At 44.6% G+C, this 25,115-nt stretch overlaps 1 protein-coding gene across 1 annotated transcript in view; it reads right to left on the reverse strand.

The window, feature by feature from the left end:
* Nucleotides 1-24,300, reverse strand: part of LOC143301753 (uncharacterized) — a 51,290-nt gene extending 26,990 nt beyond the window's left edge. Inside the window, exons 1-9 of the mRNA XM_076616141.1 lie at nt 23,742-24,300; nt 11,277-11,366; nt 10,349-10,413; nt 8,677-8,755; nt 7,435-7,572; nt 5,867-6,055; nt 3,227-3,407; nt 1,802-1,893; nt 74-195 (exon numbers count right to left, since the gene is read on the reverse strand). Of these exons, the coding sequence (XP_076472256.1) occupies nt 74-195; nt 1,802-1,893; nt 3,227-3,407; nt 5,867-6,055; nt 7,435-7,572; nt 8,677-8,755; nt 10,349-10,413; nt 11,277-11,366; nt 23,742-23,780 (995 nt within the window). The 5' untranslated portion in view covers nt 23,781-24,300. The remainder of the gene's footprint in view (nt 1-73; nt 196-1,801; nt 1,894-3,226; nt 3,408-5,866; nt 6,056-7,434; nt 7,573-8,676; nt 8,756-10,348; nt 10,414-11,276; nt 11,367-23,741) is intronic.
* Nucleotides 24,301-25,115: the final 815 nt, after the last annotated feature.

The following is a 25,115-nucleotide window of genomic DNA, read 5'->3' on the forward strand; positions in this document are numbered from 1 at the left end:
TTGTCCACACACACAATACACTGATGTCTGAAGTTGTCCACACACACAATACACTGATACAAGGGAAACTAACCTCTGCTGGACGTCATTCTGTTGCTGCTTGTAGTTGTCCACCACCTGTTTGGGCAGCGTGTCCACAAGCTCCAGGGAGTCGCGGATCTTACACAGCATCTTGTAGTTCTCCGCTCCCTTCACCTGGCAGGTAAAAAGGGGATTTGCTGTCATTATTACTGATACCTATATAGCACCTGTCTTACACACTAACTCTTAGTTCTCCGCTCCCTTCACCTGGCAGGTAAAAAGGGGATTTGCTGTCATTATTACTGATACCTATACAGCACCTGTCTTACACACTAACTCTTAGTTCTCCGCTCCCTTCACCTGGCAGGTAAAAAGGGGATTTGCTGTTATTATTACTGATACCTATATAACACCTGTCTTACACACTAACTCTTAGTTCTCTGCTCCCTTCACCTGGCAGGTAAAAAGGGGATTTGCTGTTATTATTACTGATACCTATATAACACCTGTCTTACACACTAACTCTTAGTTCTCTGCTCCCTTCACCTGGCAGGTAAAAAGGGGATTTGCTGTTATTATTACTGATACCTATATAACACCTGTCTTACACACTAACTCTTAGTTCTCCGCTCCCTTCACCTGGCAGGTAAAAAGGGGATTTGCTGTCATTATTACTGATACCTATATAACACCTGTCTTACACACTAACTCTTAGTTCTCTGCTCCCTTCACCTGGCAGGTAAAAAGGGGATTTGCTGTCATTATTACTGATACCTATACAGCACCTGTCTTACACACTAACTCTTAGTTCTCTGCTCCCTTCACCTGGCAGGTAAAAAGGGGATTTGCTGTCATTATTACTGATACCTATATAGCACCTGTCTTACACACTAACTCTTAGTTCTCTGCTCCCTTCACCTGGCAGGTAAAAAGGGGATTTGCTGTCATTATTACTGATACCTATATAGCACCTGTCTTACACACTAACTCTTAGTTCTCCGCTCCCTTCACCTGGAAGGTAAAAAGAGGTTTCTTATCATTATCATTATTACTGATACTTATTTGGCGCTTATCTTACACAGCATCTCAAAGAGTTCTCAACTCCGTTCACCTAGCTGGTAAAATGGGGATTCTCCTTATCATCAATAGTACTGATACTTATACAGCGCCTGTTAAAAATAATCATACGTTTTCTTCTCCTTTCATTGGTTCAGAGTCACCACAAACGTGACCAAATAAAGTTCTTTTTCCAGACCAGACTGAAAACTTTCCTTTCCAAACACAAAGCCAAACTGAATGGGGGTGGGGGGTTGTGGGGATAGGGGTTGGGGGGGGGGGGAGTCTGGAACACCACTGACAAAAGAGACTGGTGGATATCCTAGAATATCAATGTTCAATTTTCACCATTTTTTTTTTCTTCAATGCACAAAGCTCTTTTTGTATGGTGCTGCCTAATGGTCAGGTTTTTTTGTTGTTGTTTTTTTTAGGGGGGGGGGGGGGGATTAAAATTCCAAGACTTTTCCAGACCCTGAAGGGCTTAACATATTTCCCCAAGACTTTCTGGAAATAGTTCTCTGAGGTTTCCAAGACTTTTCCTGACTTCCCTGGCACTGAGCTAATACTGTCTTTTAAATGAGAAAAAACTATTTCGGACTTGTTCCATATTTTTGTCTTTTCCTTATTATCATTTTTTTTTTTTTTACTTCCACTTTTCCATTGTTTTGTTGTTGTCATTTTCCCCTCTCTCCCATCACCGTACACACAGTGTGACAGGACCTACCGTCAATGTGAAGACTTCACTGTCGTCCCCCTTCCTCTTCTTGCCCACACTGGTGATGGTGGTGTTGAGGGAATACTTGGTCACACCGGCACCTGTCACACCACAGATTGTACCTGTATATCACACCTGTACAACACACCTCTTCTTGCCCACACTGGTGATGGTGGTGTTGAGGGAATACTTGGTCACACCGGCACCTGTCACACCACAGATTGTACCTGTATATCACACCTGTACAACACCTCTTCTTGCCAACACTGGTGATGGTGGTGTGGAGGGATCACCTGGCCACACCAGGACCACACGTCACACCTGTATATCACCACACGTCACACCTGTACATCACACCTGTACATCACCTTCCAAGTGATTGACACACCACACTGGTGATGGTGGTGTGGAGGGATCACCTGGCCACACCAGGACCACACGTCACACCTGTATATCACCACACGTCACACCTGTACATCACACCTGTACATCACCTTCCAAGTGATTGACACACCACACTGGTGATGGTGGTGTGGAGGGATCACCTGGCCACACCAGGACCACACGTCACACCTGTACATCACACCTGTACATCACCTTCCAAGTGATTGACACACCACACTGGTAATGGTGGTGTGCAGGGAACACCTGGCCACACCAGCATCTGTCACACCACACACTGTCTGTCACAACATGTATTGCATTGTACTGTATGGTATCATACTGTTTTATACTGTATTCATTGTATTGTTCTGTGTTGCACTGTAATGTACTGCACTGTATTCTATTGTATGCTACTGTGCTGTATTGCCCACACTGGTGATGGTGGTGTTTAGGCAATACTTGGCCACACCTGGACCTGTAACACCACCTTTGGCAATGTCTGTCACCACACACACAACACCTGTACCCCATTTGCTGGGTTATGGAAACAAGAACATACCCAGCTCACACACACACACCCAAAAAAACAGAGCATGGGCACTTACATGGCATGGTAAAAACAGTCATAACAGGAAAAGACCACTTGTACATAGGAGTGAACAAGGGAGTTGTTGCCCACAAACACGGATGAAGGAGAAGAAGGAAAAAGAGCACAATAAAACTGGCCTTTCCCTGTCCCTTTCCATCCCCTCACACACACACACACAGATACACACACACACACACATAGATACACACACACACACCACACACACACACACACATACAACACACACACACACATACAACACACACACACAGACACACACACACCACACACACACACAGACAACACAACACAACACACAGACACACACATACAACACACACAGACATACAACACACACACCATACACACACACACACACACAACACACACACACACACAGACACAGACACACACAGACAACACAACACAACACACACACACAGACACACACACACACACACCTTTCTGCTGCTTTTCATCCAGAGCCACTTTTTCGTCCTGCTTTCTGTCTCGGCCGGGACAGGCACAGATTCGAACTTCTACTGCCCGTCTGCCCAGCACCATGTTGTCGTACTCCAAGGTGAAGACAATGTGGATAGGTCGCCGGCTGGGCCCGCCCACACATGATCCCAGACACATGAACTGTGACACATGACCCCATACACATGAATTATGACATGCACCCCAGACATGAACCATAACACGCAACCCCATACACATGAAATGCGACACATGATCCCAGACAAATGAACCGTGACACACAACCCCCGACACATGAACCATGACATGTGACCCCTACACACGAAATATGACACATGACCCCAGACACATGAACTGTGGCATGCAAACTCAGACACATGTACTGCGCACACGACCCCAGACACATGAACTTCAACATGACCCCAGACATGTCAACTGTGGTGACACACGACCAGTGATACACAACCCCTGACACATGAACTGTGACACATGACCCAAGACACATGAATTGTGAAAGGAACCTGTAACAGCCATGTACATCACTGTCAACAGACCCTACTACTAGTACTACAAATAAAAAAAGTGCATCTACATAGTGCTTTCTCCATCTTTCACCACCTGTGAACAGATGGCTGAAGGACTGGCACCTTGCCATGGTCGGGCATGGGGGGGAGGAGGGTAGGGGGGCTTGTGTGCCTCAGGAAGACCTAGAGCTATGCTGGTGGAGGCTAAGCTCCTGGTCGGGCCACCCGAGCCAGACAGGTGGAAGGGTGGAGTTTGGACAAAGCGCGATCCCAGGTCCTCCAGGTTGGGGGATGGGCGCAGCGTTCGGTGGGTTATGGAAACAAGAACATACCCCTTACCAGCATACCAGCATGCACACCCCTGAAAACGGAGTTTGTCTGCCTACATGGTGGGGTAAATAAACAAAAGGGTCATACACGTAAAATGTTACATGTCTGTCTGAGTGTGTATGTGTGCGTGCCTGAAATCTAATCGAATTACACAGGAAACGAATGATGAGTGCCCAGTGGCAGCCGTCAGTCGGCTCTACCCAGGTAGGCAGCCTATTGTGCAAATGACCCTGTGTTTGTAAAGCGCTTATAGCTTGGTCTCCGACTGAGGATAGGTGCAATGTAAATATATCCATATCAACCAATCAATCCAGTCTCGCAAAAAATCTTTGTTACTGAAACACCCAGAGTGCTGCTGGAGGAGATAATGGGCAATAAACACCGGTAAGTACATGACGCTTACCTTGTAGCTCTAAGCATGTGTAACGACATGTGGCAGGAGAATATGAACATTAACCTTTTGAGCCCTGACCATTGCTTTACCGGTGGTGGGGAGGGGTGGCATAATGCCTGGCCACTGGTTGAGCGGTGCGTAAACACTTGTGTCGTGTTTTGCTATTGGTTGACTTATATTGAAGAGCCAATCAGAAAAAACGTAATATTCTGACGTCAGCGAATGTAGTACCAACATTGCCGCGCCTTTTCACTGTTTTGTGCATGTGCTTTGGATAAAAAAGATCGATTTCTACCATGAAGTGTGCAGAGTCTCAACCTGACACGCCTCCTTTGATCAACTGATTCCGCATGCTCAGATTCATTTTCAACATCACTATCTGTAGCAAAATCATCCGATTCGAATTCCACCTCACTATCAGAGTAATCACTGTCATACTCTACTTCCAATAAATCATCAAGCATATCAATTACTTGCTGTGTTGTGTACAGGTGTTTTCTCGCACGTTTTGTCCCTGATTTCTGCCCTGAGGGGCCAGGTTGACTCTGCATGCTTCAAGTGTTTACGCACCGCTCAACTGGTGGCTGGGCATTATGTCATTTTTCTCTGCCACCGGTAAAGCGGTGGTCAGGGCTCAAAGGGTTTAATATCAATTATTTGCAAATTTTGGCTCAGGAGCTCCGGCAGAAGGGTTAACATTGCTCAGGAACTCAGGGCTCAAAGAGTTAAAGAGACACACTGGTTAGAAATACTCATCACTATTCATGTAAAGTGCAATATAAAAAAAAAATCATGAACTGCAACATAAATAGAGAAGTGATACAGGAAGGACGGAAAGAATAAAATGTTTATTCAGATGAGGGAATAATGACACAGTGTCTGATGACCCAATATACCACCACCACCCCCAACCCCCACAAACACACCTATCTACAAAACACACCTGGAAGAGGTTGGTACCCCCCCCCCACACCCCCCCCCCAAACACACATACACCTACAAAACACACCTGGAAAAGGTTGGTACCCCCCCCCACACCCCCCACCAACACACATACACCTACAAAACACACCTGGAAAAGGTTGGTACCCCCCCACATCCCCCACCAACACACACACCTACAAAACACACCTGGAAAAGGTTGGTACCCCCCCACACCCCCCACCAACACACACACCTACAAAACACACCTGAAAGAGGTTGGTACCCCCCCGCCCCCCCACCAACACACACACCTACAAAACACACCTGAAAGAGGTTGGTACCCCCTCGCCCCCCCACCAACACACATACACCTACAAAACACACCTGGAAAAGGTTGGTACCCCCCCACACCCCCCACCAACACACACACACACACCTACAAAACACACCTGAAAGAGGTTGGTGACCCACTCAGACCCAGCCTGGGGCATTTCATAGGGAATGACGACGGAGTGCCTCAGTGTGTGTGGGTCCTCAACGTACTGAGCCATGCTGTGTTCACACCTTACCAGGTGGTTGGCAGCCATCACGTTCTTCTTCAAGTCCTCGCTCGCATGGTTCGGACACCGCTTCACCATCTGTATATGTGACAGCATGACACAGTTAACGTATTTGTGAAGAAATATGTTTGCAATCGTATTCTGTCAGTATTGCGCGCACACACACACACACAGAGAACCACAAAAACACCCTGCACTACACACAGAGAGCTAAGAATCTCATCTGCACACTGATTTCCTTTACACGTTACTGAATGTTTTGCCTTAGCTCAAAGCTTGAATAAAAACTGTTCTAACAGAGAGAATGACATGGTAAGCACATGTGTAATGAAACATGTGTGTAGTTGTACTCTGTCAGTGTTGCACACACACACACGCACACAGAACCACAAAAACATCCCCCCCCACACACACACATATACTTAACTAATAATCTCCCATAACACACACACACACCTTCTGATAATATTCCGGCAAGAGAAGACTGACATGGCCCCAACAATGATACATCCACACACACACACACACACACACAGAACAACACACACACCCACTGACCTCCTGACAGTTTGGAGAAGATGGGCATGGCCCTGATGATACGTCCACACACACAAACACGCACACAACATTTGTTTAAAATCACAGTATGTGGATTGACATTAAACTAAAGAACACATACACACACACACACAAACATGCACACACATTTGTTTAAAATCACAGTATGTGGATAGACATTAAACTAAAGAACACACACACACACACACACACACACACACTGACCTCCTGACAGTGTTCAGGTTTAGAGAAGACAGGCATGGCCCTGATGATGGAGTCATGCACACACACACACACACACTGACCTCCTGACAGTGTTCAGGTTTAGAGAAGACAGGCATGGCCCTGATGATGGAGTCATGCACACACACACACACACACACACTCACACACACACTGACCTCCTGACAGTGTTCAGGTTTAGAGAAGACAGGCATGGCCCTGATGATGGAGTCATGCACACACACACACACACACACACACACACACACACACACTCACACACACACTGACCTCCTGACAGCGTTCAGGTTTGGAGAAGACAGGCATGGCCCTGATGATGGAGTCATGCACACACACACACACACACACACACACTCACACACACACTGACCTCCTGACAGTGTTCAGGTTTGGAGAAGACAGGCATGGCCCTGATGATGGAGTCATGCACACACACACACACACACACACACACACACACACTGACCTCCTGACAGTGTTCAGGTTTGGAGAAGACAGGCATGGCCCTGATGATGGAGTCATGCACACACACACACACACACACACACACACACACGCACGCACACACACACTGACCTCCAGACAGTGTTCAGGTTTGGAGAAGACAGGCATGGCCCTGATGATGGAGTCATGCACACACACACACACACACTGACCTCCTGACAGTGTTCAGGTTTGGAGAAGACAGGCATGGCCCTGATGATGGAGCCCTGTGGAGCCTGTACCTCTGTCTTGAATCTGACAGGACACGTCGTCGCCATCCTCACATACAGCTTTTTCAGCAATGATGAATGCTGCACACACACACACACACAATGGTAGTGATACAGTCAGTTAATCATGTAATTACGACCCTGTACAACCTCGACGAGCAAAGTTCATGTATGAATGTTTCAAAGAACATGTCACATTTTAATTGGAACACCAAACATTTAGTTTGGTTCGTTTTTGTTTTTTTGTGTGTTTTTTTTTAACCCTTTATTGTTGTGTCTGTAAACCTTTCATTTACTGTTTTCATGACAAATAAATATGGTTCTGATTCTCATCATGCAAGCACACGCAGACACACACGCCATACATACACACACACATACACGCCACACACACACGCCATACACAAATGCAACCATATACATGTAACCACCACACAAGCAAAACACACATGTGACACTGGGTACATGCAAGCTTGCACACACATACACACAAACACACACACACACACACAAATGCAACTATATACATGTAATCACCACACAAGCAACACACACGTGACACTGGGTACATGCAAGCTTGCACACACACACACACACACACACACACAACCATGCCCACACACACACACACACACACACACACACAAATGCAACCATATACATGTAACCACCACACAAGCAACACACACATGTGACACTGGGTACATGCAAGCTTGCACACACACACACACACACACACTCACACACACACACAACCATGCACACACACACACACATGCAACCATGAACACATCTGCACACACACACACACGCATACAACCACACACACACTGCACAGACATCCAGCCATATCAACTTACGTTCAAACACACACAAAATCATCACACATTGCACAACACTCATCACACATCACAATACGTAAATATCATTTCCTGACATTGGCTTTAAGTAATTTGATATGTGTGCATTATTTAGCCACTGTGCTGTATGAGATGTATGATGGTTGCCGTGTAATTCTCAACATCTTCAATCACCAGTATATTTGTAAAACGAAACAAAACGAAATTTTATCACCGATTGTATGGGCTGACTGAGTCAGTGATAAGTACCATTTGACTGCACTATAAAATAACTTCTTCTTGCAAAACAGAAAATAGAGGAGAAAGATAAGTGTGGATTTCTTACCGTCCAGGTTGTCGACTTTGTCTCTTTGGAAGGGGGTGCAAAGGAGATTTCAAAGTTGTAGTCGCCAGGGTAGTCTGAACTGTACACGTAACAAAAACCCAAGCACACGCTTACACATTTGCGTATGTGAAGAGTGTATATACATGAAGGGATGCAATCACATACACACATACCTGTACACATAACCAGAGCCGTACATGCACTTACATTTTGATACCTATGTTGTAAGTATTGTGTAAGTATACACACATGCATGCGGATATGTGTGTGTGTGTGTGTGTGTGTGTGTGTGTGTGTGTGTGTGTGTGTGTGTGTGTGTGTGTGTGTGTGTGTGTGTGTGTGTGTGTGTGTGTGTGTGTGTGTGTGTGTGTGTGTGTGTGTGTGTGTGGAAATGAAAAACAGAGAGACAGAAACAGACAGAATTCTTTGGAAATTTAATGTGAAGCCTGTGTGTGTGTGTGTGTGTGTGTGTGTGTGTGAGAGTGTGTGTGTGTGTGTGTGTGTGTGTGTGAGAGTGTGAGTGTGTGTGTGTGTGTGAGTGTGTGTGTGTGTGTGTGAGGAAATGAAAAACAGAGACAGAAACAGACAGAGCTCTTTGGAAATTTAATGTGAAGACCTGTCCACACAAGAACGAATAAGGTACACCCAAAAAAAACACAAACAGGAAAATTAAAGATACTTAAAAATCAACAAAGAAGAAAGGAAGAGAAGGTATTTGCTTATAAAAGTTTATAAAATCAACACATTACACTTCGCAGGATGTCCTCTCTAGAGAGGTAAGCGCAGAAACAAAAACAAGCCAACAATCTCCTTTCTTTTCTCTTGACAGGCATGATAAGTGAACAGAGTATTGGACTTCCAAACTGAAGGTCCTGGGTTCGATCCCGATATCCGGCGCCTGGTGGATTATGCGTGGGGATTTTTCTGTTCTTACATGTCAACAGGTGTGCAGGCCTGCCACTGCCTCACTCCTCCTGATGAGTTTTCACAGGCAGAGGATCAAATATGCATGTCGAGATCTCATAAATCATGTCAGCCATAGCATGCACACACCAAAAGAGGACGACGGCTGCCCTGAAGGCAGGGTATCATCAATGGTCATAAAAATAAAAGCCCGCTCGTACATGTGTGTGAAAAAAAACATGGGAGTTACAGCCCATAGATGCAGAAAGAAAGAAAAAAAAACCCACCCACATATATGTCTTCATTTGAGAGAGAGAGAGAGGTGGGGAGGGAGAGAGAGGGACAGAGAAGAGGGGGAGAGAGAGAGAGGGTGGGGGAGGGAGAAGGGGGAGAGAGAGAGAGGGGGGGGGAGGGAGAAGGGGGGGGGGAGAGAGAGAGAGGGTGGGGGAGGGAGAAGGGGGGGGGAGAGAGAGAGGGTGGGGGAGGGAGAAGGGGGAGAGAGAGAGAGGGTGGGGGAGGGAGAAGGGGGGGGGAGAGAGAGGGGGACAGAGAAGAGGGGGGGAGAGAGAGGGGGTGGGGGAGGGAGAAGGGGGGGGGAGAGAGAGAGGGACAGAGAAGAGGGGGGGAGAGAGAGGGGGTGGGGGAGGGAGAAGGGGGGGGAGAGAGAGAGGGTGGGGGAGGGAGAAGGGAGAGAGAGAGAGAGAGAGAGAGAAACAGACAGGGGGTGGGAGGGGAGAGAGGAAGAGAGACAGACAGACAGAGCACTCACAATTCAGGAACTGACGTTGATGTGTTGGTCTGACCCAGTCTGTTGTCCTGTGACACACCATCAAACTGAAGATGACAAAGCCACTGGTTAACACACACAGCTCCACTTTAATCCCTTCATTACAGCTGACAAAGCCACTGGTTAACACACACAGCTCCACTTTAATCCCTTCATTACAGCTGACAAAGCCACTGGTTAACACACACAGCTCCACTTTAATCCCTTGATTACAGCTGACAAAACCACTGGTTAACACACACAGCTCCACTTTAATCCCTTCATTACAGCTGACAAAGCCACTGGTTAACAAACACAGCTCCACTTTAATCCCTTCATTACAGCTGACAAAGCCACTGGTTAACACACACAGCTCCACTTTAATCCCTTGATTACAGCTGACAAAACCACTGGTTAACACACACAGCTCCACTTTAATCCCTTGATTACAGCTGACAAAGCCACTGGTTAACACAAACATGTCCACTTTAATCCCTTGATTACAGCTGACAAAGCCACTGGTTAACAAAAACAATTCCACTTTAATCCCTTGATTACAGCTGACAAAGCCACTGGTTAACACAAACAGCTCCACTTTAATCCCTTGATTACAGCTGACAAAACCACTGGTTAACACACACAGCTCCACTTTAATCCCTTGATTACAGCTGACAAAGCCACTGGTTAACACAAACAGCTCCACTTTAATCCCTTGATTACAGCTGACAAACCCACTGGTTAAGATGACAATGACAATCACAATGTCAAAAAGTGTTACTGGTAAAAATAATGATAAAGATGACAATAACAGTAACGAAGATGATGACCAGTGATTATGACTCATGATGATGAAGACGAAAATGATGGAAATGACAATAATGACCGTGATGATGAAGATGACAATGACAATCACACTGACACAAAGACTCACATCGTGGAAAGGACTGGAGCCAATGAGGTTTGACTGTGAGTCCGGACTCATGTCTGCTGAGGAGGAGGCATGAGGCACTATGGGGTTGAGCTGTCACACACAGACATAGACATCCCAGTTATTTACATTGTCTAGTACCATACTTGATGAACAGACATCTGATATTGGAAAACACTCACACACACACACATAGACATCCCAGTTATTTACATTGTCTAGTACCATACTTGATGAACAGACATCTGATATTGGAAAACACTCACACATACAGACATAGACATCCCAGTTATTTACATTGTCTAGTGCCATACTTGATGAACAGACATCTAATATTGGAAAACACACACACACACACATCCCAGTTATTTGCATTGTCTAATACCATACTTTATGAACAGACATCTTCTGATATTGGAAAACACACACACACACACACAGACATAGACATCCCAGTTAATTACATTGTCTAATACCACACTTTATGAACAGATATTTTCTGATGCTGGAAAACACACACACACACACATGCACGCACAAGTTTCAAGTTTTAATTATCCTTTCACTCCAACTGGAGTATGGAGGATTACTGCAAAATGTTTTCATGCCCAGAACAAACATTTCCAAATACACTACAATGTCACATAAAAGTTGAAAAAACACAAATGTCGTAAATCCAAAAGTGTAGCTAGGCAACATTTGCAAATCTAATCATCTTACTTACAGCTAAAATGACTTTTTTACCTCCTTTGAGCATATTACAAAAATTAAAAACTGATTTTGGAGACAAATATTTTTTAGGAACATACCTACTTTGTAACTGATCATAACTGGGACATTCCATTATAAAATGAAACTCACCCCCAATCACAGACATGTTACAAACATTTCAAAGCTGTAACTCTGATGGTATGCCTTTGTGTCTCCCTGTTTCTATTTCCAACTTATGATTACTACTTTGAAATCTGAAGAAGCTGATAACATAATTATCGGGCATTTGACATATTTTTTTCTCTACCAAATCCACTTTTGAAATTTCAATAAAACAAACATTCACTACTCGCCTCTAGAGCATGTCTCCATAGACAGACACACACACAGACATCCCAGTTATTTACATTGTCTAATACCATACTTTATGAACAGACATCTTCTGATATTGGAAAACACACACACATACACAAACACACACACACACACACACAAAGACATCCCAGTTATTTACATTGTCTAATAGTAATACCAGACTTTATGAATCTATAGACATTTTCTGATATTGGAGAACACACACACACACACACATTTTCTCACCAACTCATGCAACTGTTTCCCTCCACGTCAGTTTTTACCCCACTTCCCTTGTCTAGTATGACTAACAGTTAAAAGACATCAAACTGAACAATGAATGCACACTCTCATACACATATATATTTATACAATACATATACATGCACATTTATCTACATAAACACATATATAGATAATACACAAACATACACATATTAATCGTGTGTATATATATATATATATATATATATATATATATATATATTACAGAGAGACAGAGAGAGAGGGAGAGAGAGAGAGACAGAGGGAGAGAGAGAGGGGAGAGAGAGAGAGCCAGAGAGAGAGAGGGGAGAGAGTCAGAGAGAGGGAGGGAGACAGAATAAAAAATCACTACAACAGCCCCAAGCTACCAGTACCCCCTCCAACCCTCTCCCAGACCCCCAACCTCCACTCCACAACCCCTCTCCCCCTCCATTCTCCTTGTCCCCATACAACAATACAAAAAAAAGGAAACAACAACAGCCACAACCCACCGCCACCCACCCAGCTATCTCCAACCCCCTCCCCTCTACTCCACCTCCAAACTCCTCTTCACATCCCCCCTCACTCCCCCCCACCCAATCCCCACACCTTATGTCCACCATTTTCTCTTTCCCTGGCTGCAGACAAGGAAGGAAAGATGACTGGAGGTGGGTGGGGGTGTGGGTTGGGGTGAAGGGGGGGGGGGGGGGAGTTGGGGGGAGGGCAAAATGACCACTCCAGCAGCAGCAGCAACAACAGATTGCCTCCCCTCCCTCATTTGTCTGAGAGTCCAGGATTAATCAGCAGGTTGTCTCCCTCCACCAGCTCCCCCCCACCCTCTCCAATCATACAACACACACACACACGCACACACACACGCATACAACACACTCTGTTGACTAGTGGCCAATGGAAGAGGGTGGGGATCCTTTCTCCCCCCTCCCCCCTTCACTGCGATCTGTTGGCTTGTGTGTGTGTGTGTGTGTGTGTGTGTGTGTGTGTGTGTGTGTGTGTGAGAGAGAGAGAGAGAGAGAGTGTATGTGTGAGTGTATGTGTGTACAAGTGTGTGTGTGTGTGTGTGTGTGTGTGTGTGTGTGTGTGTGTGTGTGTGTATGCAGACCGATGGCCACCGGCCAGTTTCTGATTCCATTTATCTATGGTTCTCTCTTATTTTCGTATGCATAAGAATAATGTTATTTTTTATGCTCTCACACATGTATAAATGCACACACACATGCATGTGTGTATATTCCAGAACATACAAGCACACATATAAAACAACAAAACTCTATTCACATATTGCTATCTCCACTGTCTACCAATCCACTTTGATTCACACACACACACACTTTCTCTTTCCCCTCTTTCTGGAATCATCCATTACCACTTCTATCACCACAATCACTCACTGCATCACACTTACCTGCACACACACACACACACACACACACACACCACTCCCCCAAGCTCCACCCCCATCCTCCATCCCCACCACCACATCTACCACCAACTTCCATCCTTCCTCCACCTCACCTCCTACCACCACCACCCTCAATCATCCACTTCCATAACCCCCTCCTCCCCTCCCCTCCCATTCATCCACTCCAAGGCAGCACAGCTGCAGACCAGGCCAAACACACACACGCACATTAAACACACACACACACACACACACACACAGGGATCAATAGACATGATGTGTGATCATTGATTGCCATACCCAGGGCCATCGAGCTCAGTAGTAGCTCAGTGCTCAGGGCCAAAGAGAAAATGAGTGGACTAAGCCGGTGAGGAGGAAAGCCAGCCAGCCCGCTACTTGCCCACGTGGACTGGTATAGAGATCTACCGGTCGTCACTGGTAGTATAGTATAGCAGTCTGCCGATGGATCTTCCGCTGGCTGCCTGCTGTGTGCCAGACGTTTATCCATCCACCCACTTCACTTGCCCACCTGCTCTCCTTTTAATGCAACCACCTCTTCCTCCCTCCCACCCCCACCCTCCATCGCCTTCCATCCCTCCTCCCCACCTGGTTGCTGGTCGTACATGTTATGTATGGTGCACCACCGGCAGCAAAAGTTACACCAGTTATTATTGTGGTGCATATAGTTCACACAAACATACATATACCTAGACATAAATCTCTGTGTGTGTGTGTGTGTGTGTGTGTGTGAATGGTCATGTTCTAAAAGTGACTGTGCTTCACCAAGTGTGTTTTGATCTTCACTAACATTCACTGGTGTGCTAGGAAGAGTGAACGTAGAACACAATAATCGCCTATGCCTCTGGATGAACACTGGTGCAATAAAACATTTCTGTCCTTTGTCTTATTTGTCAAAACTTTCTGTGAATTTGCAGACAATATAAAGTTGTGTCTTTTCTCATCTCCACGAATCCTCCTCGGCCGCTGCTGTGACTGTGTGGCAGACATGTCCATCCACTCACCTGCCTACTGATCATCTCTCTGAACACCTCCCCCCCCCCTTACCTTCTCTTCCCACATACTCACCTCTCCCTTCATGTTCTTCTACCTTCTGAAATTCTCACAACAGAATTTATTTCTTTTTTTTTTGTACCTTGTAAAATGTTCATGTTACACACACACACACACATATTTACATTTTTTGTACCTTGTAAAATGTTCGTGTTACACACACACACACATATATATATATTTACATTTTTTGTACCTTGTAAAATGTTCGTGTTTCACACACACACACACACATATTTACATTTTTTGTACCTTGTAAAATGTTCATGTTACACACACACACACATTTATTTACATTTTTTGTACCTTGTAAAATGTTCGTGTTACACACACACACACACACCTTAAAACCACAGCTTTTTCATTTCTCAGAACAAATCTGGGTTATGTCCTACTTCAGCATCCTAAATTCCTAGTGAAGCTGAATGTAGGATTCTAAAGTGGGACGGAATTTGTGTCCCACTTCAGCATCCTAAATTCTTGAGGTAAACTGGGACTTTACCCATGATTGGATTTTTCGTGCCTTGTTCAACTGTTCATAATAAAGATTCATAAAACACAACACAACACACACAAAACCCCACAGCTTTTGAGTCAAAAGATGTACCATACGGTCTAGCAGTGTCACGACCTTCTGCATGCTGAGAGCACTGATCTATTTTTAGATCAGTGGCTGAGAATCACACATCACTGTCCACCTGTGTTCATTACCCCCCCCCCCCTCCTCCCCCCATCTCTTCATCCCATCCCTCCACACACACCTCCCTCTTCATCCCCTACAGTGCACACATGGTTTTCACCCCCTCCCCTCCCACGCCTGCCACCACCACCCTCCGAACCCCCCCACCCCCACCCCGCCCCGCACACACGCTTCCCGTCATCTCCCCACTCTTTCCCAATGCTTGCCACTCATAGGGTTATTGATCTCGTACTGACTGGTAAACTTTCACCAGGACAATGAAATATTGAGAGTGTGTGTGTGTGGTTGTGTGTGTGTGTGTGTGTGTGTGTGTGTGTGTGTGTGTGTGTGTGTGTGAGTGAGTGTGTGTGTGTGTGTGTGAGAGAGAGAGTGAGTGAGTGAGTGAGTGAGAGAGAGTGTGTGTGTGAGTGTGTGTGTGTGTGTGTGTGAGTGTGTGTGTGTATGTATGAGAGAGAGAGAGAGAGAGAGAGAGAGAGAGAGAGAGAGAGACAGCTTTCACACAAATCCATACATCTACACCACATCTGCTATACAGATGCCTGATCAGCAGCAAAACCCAATTTGCTTAGCCAGACCTTAAGTGCATGCAGATGTATAAATATATATACATCATGTGTACATATATCAGAGTGGATTTCTTCAACTGAATTTTGCCAGAGGACAACACTTACATTACCATGGGTTCTTTATCAGTGCGCCCAGTACGTGCTGCACACGGGACCAGGGTTTACTGTCTCATCCTAAAAAACAGGATGCTCAGTTTATTTTCCATTGCGAGGAAGGGCGTGCCAAGGATCTGAGCCCAAACCCCCATGGACATTGTGTTGGCAGATCTATCAGCATCTTAGCATTTCTGCCACATTCCACCCTGAAGTCCAAGACAGAAGAGGGTGCAACATACAACATTGTTTTTCTTCTTCTTCTTCATTCGTGGGCTGCAACTCCCACGTTCACTCGTATGTACATGAGTGGGCTTTTACGTGTATGACTGTTTTTACCCTGCCATGTAGGCAGCCATACTCCGTTTTCGGGGGTATCCAATATTCATGTCCTGTACTGCAGAGATCCACTCTTTCCTCCAACACTGCAGCCTTGTCACACAGTGAAAACACATGTCGCGCATTCACAAACACACACACTTATACACTGTATTCACACACAGGGGCACAAACACATTCATACACACACATGCAACACACACACACACTCATTTTCATACACACTGGCACAAACATACATATGCATGGAGTCACATACATACATATGCACACACATGCACAAACACACACATGTACATATATTATGCACACACACGTTTGCATGCACAAACACTCATATGTATACAAACATGCGCACACACTTGCACACATATATGCATACACAGACACATCTTCATGTACACACACACACACACATGTATTATACATATGTATATATATCTGTGGTGTTTAGTGTCCATAATTCTTTTAACAAATAAAATAAGTCTGAGTCCCGAGTCACACACACACACACTCACACACATTCTCTCTCTCTCTCTCTCTCTCAGAATTACCGGGTATGCACCTTTTTGTAACCTTCTCATCCAATGTCACCATTATTGTTTTAACAGATGTACACAAGCTACAGATGCATAGTTTATGGCCATGCAAACTCCCTTATTCAAACCCACACACATCTGCAAATTGCATTAACGCCCCCCCCCCTCCCCCCCTCTCTCTCACACACACACACGCAATCAACTTGTCACAACCTCCCTGTCCATCACTATCATTACTAACACACACACACACACTCAACAAAGGCATTATATAGACCATGCATACTCTCTCTCTCTCTCACACACACACATGCGCAGAATACAATCAGTTTTCAATACTTCCCTATCTGTCCCTTTTAGTGTTAGCACTTTTCCTAACACAGACCCATACAACCTGCAGATGCATTATAGAAGACTATGCATATGATCTTACACACACACACACACACAACCACACACACACATTTAACTTTTCATAATCTTTCTGTCCATCACTGTCTTACCTACACAAACATAACCTGCAGATGCATTAAAGAAGACTATGCATATGATCTTACACATGCATGCACCCCCCCCCCCCACACACACACACAGACAAAACCATACATACACACTTAACTTTTCATAATCTGTCTGCCCATCACTGTCTTAAAACACAAAGCCACAACCTGTAGGTGATTTAATGAAGACTGTATATGAAACACTGACACACACACACACACACACACACAATTAACTTTTCACAATCTCTCTGCCCATCACTGTCTTACGAACACATACCCACAACCTGTAGATGCATTACTGAAGATGATGTGGACACACACACACACTGGTGATACTGTCTCTCACACAGACACTATGGAGAGACAATACTGGTAGACCTGTAGTATGCTGGCACCTAGCATCATGAATTAGGGATGGTGACAGGTCACACACACACACACACACACACACACACACACACACACACACACACACACACACACACACACACACACATGTTCATTCAATTACCTTTTCACCTCTTCCATGCCTGTCAGTACTTTTACTCAGTAACACAGACCCATACAACCTGCAGTTGAATTATTGACAACCATGCATACACACTTGCTATGCACACACACACACACACATACACCCCCCCCAACCCCCCTAAAACACACACACACACACACACAAAAACAACAACACTCTCTCTCTCTCTCTCTCTCTCTCTCACACACACACACACTTTTTAAAATCTAAAATCACATCATGTCAATAAATAATAATTTGAAGAACATACACACACAATTAACCTTTCACAACCTCCCTACCCATCAGTACTTTTACTAACACAGACCCACAAAATGCAGGTGCATCACAGGTGATCATACGTGTATACAACACACACACACACACCATCTCTCTCACACACAAGTTTTCATTGTTACTATGACCATTATTATTTACAATTATGCAGACCCACACGACCGTAGGATGCATTATGGAAGACCATGTATACTCACTTACATACTCACACATGTACTCTCTCTCCCCCCCCCCCCCCACACACACACACCGTGGCACAGCAATACTGGTTGACCTGTAGCATGCCGGCACTGAACATCATGAATAAGGAATGTGGACTGGTGCCACTTAGACACACACACACACACTCTCTCTCTCTCTCTCATGAGCACACAATTGACTTTTCACTATCCCCCTGTCATTACTTACACAGACCTACAGATGCATTATTGACGACCATGCACACACATACACACTCTCTCTTTCTCTCACATGCACACGTGCTTGCTTAACTTTTCATGTCCTCAATACCATTACTTACACATACCCACGCAAGCTTCAGATGCATAAGAGAAGACCATGTGAATCACTGAACACACGCTCTCTATCTCTTTCACTGACACAATTAACTGTACACTATGCCTCCTGCCTGCTACTGTCTTTAGTTACACAGACCCACAACACTGATACATTACAGACAACCATACATACACAAAACAAATGCTTTACTTATCATCATGTGTACTCACTCTAACACACACACACACACACACACACACACACACACACACACTATCACTCACAGCCACGCACACAATTAACTTTTCACTACCTCCCTATTATTGCTTACACAGACTGACACAACCTACAGTATACATTATTGACCATGCATACAGATACACACTAACACACACACACACACACTCTCTCTCTCTCTCGTACAACACTGTAGAGTGACAATACCTGTACAGTCTCTCTCTCACACAATTAACTTTTCACTACCTCCCTATTACTTACACAGACCCACACAACCTACTGATGCATTATAGACCATGCATACTGATACTCATAGACACACACACACTCACTCTCTCTATCACACACACACCAACACTGTAGAGTTACAATACCAGTACAGTCTCTCTAACACACACTCACAAAATTAACGTTCCACTACCTCCCTATTATTACTTACACAGACGTACACAACCTACAGATCCATTATAGAAAATGCATACTCACTTATACACAAACTCACTCTCTCTCTCTCACACACACCAACACTGTAGAGTGACAATTCCAGTACACTCTATCTCTCTCACACAATTAAATTTTCACTACCTCCTACACAAACCCGCACAACAACGTACACATACATACACATACATTATAGACCATGCATACTCACTCACACACACTCTCTGTCTGTCTCTCTCACCAACACTATAGGGTGACAATACCAGTTGACCTGCAGCATGCCAGCTCTGGGGCTGATGAATTAGGGATGGGAACAGGTGCCACAGGGACAGGGGAGGAGGGGAACCAATCAGGTGTGAGGACGTACTGCCAGTGTTGGGAATCGTCCTCACCTTTGGTATGGCTACTGATCAATTTTTCACCTGGATGTGTGAGGGGGAGGCGAGGTGAATGCTTGTCTCTATGTCCACTCTGTGTGTGTGTGTGTGTGCTCTTGTGTATGTATACAGGTAGGATGAAAGTTTTTTTGTTTTGGTTTTTAGAGGGTGTTGTGGGGAGGACCACCCAACCTGATGTAGAAGTCAATCACTAACACACACAATCATGTGTGAAATCATTTCATGGCATGCAGGTCAACAGCCAAGTTTTCTGGTAATAAAAACTATTTCCAGCACAAATCTGTCCAACATACAACAACAACAAAAAAGAAAGAAAAAAATCATGAACATATGAAGAATATGTATGTGTGTGTGTGTGTGTGTGTGTGTGTGTGTGTGTGTGTGTGTGTGTGTGTGTGTGTGTGTGTGTGTGATGTGTGACAATTCTTTCAGTGTCACAATGACACAAAGGCTGGATACCCTTTCACTTTGAATGCCATCAGTACAGATCTTTCCAAATTTTGAATAGTCGACAAATTCTATCGTTTATCACCATCACAATATCTTGGTATCTTTTCACTTTACCCACCACCCTCACACACTGTCACTGCCTCTTTAGTCAGTGGAGTAAGGAGATAAACTGGCTGATCTACACTGCTGCTTTGTGTGTCAGGGAGTACTCCTGTACTCCTGTGCCTGTTGTACTGTCCTAGGTAACACTTTGCTCAGTTGCCCATGCATCAAAAACACATGTCAGCAAAGATGTAGACATGCACACACACACACACACAGATGCACACACACACACACACACAGATGCACATACACACACACACAAGCACCCTCACACAGGAAGCACACACATACACTTGAAAACACACATGTAACTTGTACGCTTGTGCGCACACACACGTGTAGGCACACACACACATGGATGCAAACACATACACATATATATGTGTACAATGTACACAACCTGTTCCCAAATAACTATGTTCCTGTTCTTTATACTATGAAATAACTGAATGAAAAAAAAACAAGTGAAATTTCATATCTAAACTTAGAATCTACAGAATGACCACTTATAGCTGAAGGGCTGTAAAGATTGCACACACTTAAGCTGCACAATTCAACTAAGTAAAAGCAGAACCACCACCACCCCTCAGTCCCCACCTCCCCAAGCTACATCCATTCCTTCAAAGAGAACATGTTTTACTTTTCAATAACTACACCCCTTCAAGTAAGTTCACATAACAGTAGCCAGTTCACAACTGTTCATTAATGTACTGGCCTGCCCAGCCACGCCTGATGTTGACTCTATCATCAAAAAGAGAACAACTCCATAGTTTACCAAGACTGACACATCTATGCCTACAGATATAGATCTATAGCGCAAATCATAGTCTACCAAGGCTGACAGATGCCTATAGATACAGATCAATCAATTAAAATCAATGAATGTAAATTCATGACTGAAACTATCATATATATAACTACTAAAACTAATTCTTGAAACACAGAGAAGGAAGGTGAGTCCACCACTTTAACAGAAAACTATAAGGATGGGACTTAGAATATACACCACAAGGTCAAACTGAAAGCTAAAGTAATAATTGTACTAAGACACTTTACTCTGGTTTTCTTCAATCCACCCAGTTATGAATGGGTACTCTGGTTTTCTTCAATCCACCCAGTTATGAATGGGTACTCTGGTTTTCTTCAATCCACCCAGTTATGAATGGGTACTCTGGTTTTCTTCAATCCACCCAGTTATGAATGGGTACTCTGGTTTTCTTCAATCCACCCAGTTATGAATGGGTACTCTGGTTTTCTTCAATCCACCCAGTTATGAATGGGTACTCTGGTTTTCTTCAATCCACCCAGTTATGAATAAGTACTCTGGTTTTCTTCAATCCACCCAGTTATGAATAAGTACTCTGGTTTTCTTCAATCCACCCAGTTATGAATGGGTACTCTGGTTTTCTTCAATCCACCCAGTTATGAATGGGTACTCTGGTTTTCTTCAATCCACCCAGTTATGAATGAGTACCTGTTTTCGGTTGGAGAAAGTTAAAATGATTGAACCCTGCCTTCGACGGGTGCAATAGCTGAGTGGTTAAAGCGTTGGACTCTCAATCTGAGGGTCCCGGGTTCGAATCACAGTGACGGCGCCTGGTGGGTAAAGGGTGGAGATTTTTACGATCTCCCAGGTCAACATATGTGCAGACCTGCTGGTGCCTGAACCCCCTTCGTGTGTATATGCAAGCAGAAGATCAAATACGCACGTTAAAGATCCTGTAATCCATGTCAGCGTTCGGTGAGTTATGGAAACAAGAACATACACAGCATGCACGCCCCCGAAAATGGAGTATGGATGCCTACATGGCGGGGTAAAAATGGTCATACACGTAAAAGCCCACTCGTGTGCATACGAGTGAACGTGGGAGTTGTAGCCCACAAACGCTGCAGAAGAAGAAGAAGAAGAACCCTGCCTTCACATGCCAAGTCCTTGACACAGTGGATGTGAAATCACTGCCCTGATGACTGCATGTAAAAAGCTATCAGACCTTTAAAATAATAATTGTCAAATTCTTCATACTGAAGAACGCTTTTTAACAACAACTGATACAATGAAGCTTTCAAACTTGTTGTCACCAATGACTGTTCAAGCCTGTCAATCATAAAACACAGCACCTCTACTCTACCTGGTAGCAACAACGTCTGTGTATTTGATATAGTGTTTGATAGTACCTGTAAGCTGAACAATATAAAAAAGTGAAAAAAGCTAAATAATTGTACAGGTCTTCCTGTCGAAGAATGATTATAAAAACGACTGATGCAATGAAAGATGACAGTAATCTCTGAAACCTGATTCATCACTGATGACTGTACAAATCTGTCAATCAATACAACACTACAACCCTACTCTGCTTAGTAGTACCAAAATCTGTGTCTTTGATACAGTCTTTGATAGCAACCTGTAAGCTGATGAAACTAAAAGCAAAAGCGAAATCTGTCTGCTGAAGAATGATTAAAAAGAAAACAAGTGATGCAGTGAAGATGACAGTAATCTTTGTAACTTGATTCATCATTGATGACTGTACAAGTCTACCAATCAATACAACACCACAACTCTACTAAGTACCAAATTCTGTGTATTTCATACAGTCTTTGACAGTACCCTGCGATGAGCTGAATGAGTGAAAGATATACAACTGTACTATTATTCGTGCTGATGTATGATTAAAAAAAAAAATTAAATTGATGCAATGAAGATGAGAGTAACCTTTCAAACATGATTCATCATGACTACAAGTTTGCCAATCAATACAATACACCTCCACTCTACCTTTACCTATCTTACAATGACCGCATATTAGATACACTCGTACAGTTTTTGTTAGCCCGCGAGCTTAACGGTATCAATCACCACCACCACTCCCACCCACCCACCCCCCTCTTCGCTAAACCACATCACACAAACAGCAGCCAGATACGTTTTAGACCAAAAGAAAAGGGAGAAACGAACAAAAAACACAGTCACAGAAGCTGTGAAGTCAGTACTCACACGAAACGTCGTCATGGAAGTTCTCTCCAATTTGATCATTTTGGACGGAATCGGAAAGGGGCACAGAAACTGGACGGAAAAAAATCAAACAAAAGAATATCTCTGGAACAGCACACCTCTTTGACTATCCTGCCAGCATGTCAGTCAGTCAGTCCGTGGAAGAAAAATCATCAAACTACAACTACAGCAACAGCTCAACTGGTCCCAGCGTCTCCACCGACGCACACTGCACTACTCTACACACACCAACGCCACAAACTACGACGGGACAAGTCCGATCATGACTTGACTGACACCAACCCACGGTGACAGACAACAAGAGAAACAGACGTGCCGAAACTTGCAGGCGAGCAATGAAACGAAGCCGGCACGACACTACAATGAAAAGATCGAACTGCTTGCTGCCCGACACATAGGTAAGCCCCACACACTCAGGTATCGTATTATGCTAATCAACCCACGGTACAAGAACCGTTAAGGGTTGGTTGACAGGTATAAGGCTCGAGCGGGTCACAGTCACAGCCCCGTCGCTCGCGCTGCCGCCGCGCGTGCACACACACACACATGCGTTTCGGAACCAGTCTGGCACTCACAGAAAATCTATCCACTACCACCCCCACCCCCCGAAAAAGAATCTAACACGCAGGGAGGACCGGAACGGACAAGTTCGGAACAGGCACTGACATCCTGCACGCGCTCACACAGCGTGGCCTGACAGACAAACTGAAAAACGGGGCGTGCTCAGTCGCCATGACGACCGCGACGCTTATCACACAAACAGACAAGAAGCTGTGACGTCATGATATTTTCACCTCCCAGTTGTCTGCAGTTAACAGAATGTCAGTTACAATTTACATGTAATGCCGTTTCGGAGCTAGCTTTCTCACTGTGTGTGTGTGTGTGTGTGTGTGTGTGTGTGTGTGTGTGTGAATGAGTGTTCTATCTTCAATTTAATGTCTATTCATCTTGTGTGATATTTGCATGTATGCAAGCGCGCGCGCGCGCGTGTGTGTGAGTGAATGAGTGAGTGTTCTATCTTCAATTTAATGTCTGTTCACCTTGTGTGATACTTGTCGCGCGCGTATACATGTGTGTGTGTGTGTGTGTGTGTGTGTGTGTGAGAGAGAGAGAGAGAGAGAGAGAGAGAGAGAGAGAGAGTGAGTGTGTGTGTGTGTGTGTGTGTGTGTGTGTGTGTGTGTGTGTGTGTGTGTGTGTGTGCACGCGCGAACTGAACGCCCGCTTGCAAACGATAAAACCAAAACATACAGGACTGGAAAGCACCGAATCCAGTGGCACACGTACAATCTAAATTCACACCAATGGACAGACGATGAAACAAAACCTCAAACGCGCATGCAGTGATAAATACACATG

Source organism: Babylonia areolata, chromosome 28 (assembly GCF_041734735.1).
Source record: "Babylonia areolata isolate BAREFJ2019XMU chromosome 28, ASM4173473v1, whole genome shotgun sequence".
Lineage (NCBI taxonomy): Eukaryota > Metazoa > Mollusca > Gastropoda > Neogastropoda > Buccinidae > Babylonia > Babylonia areolata.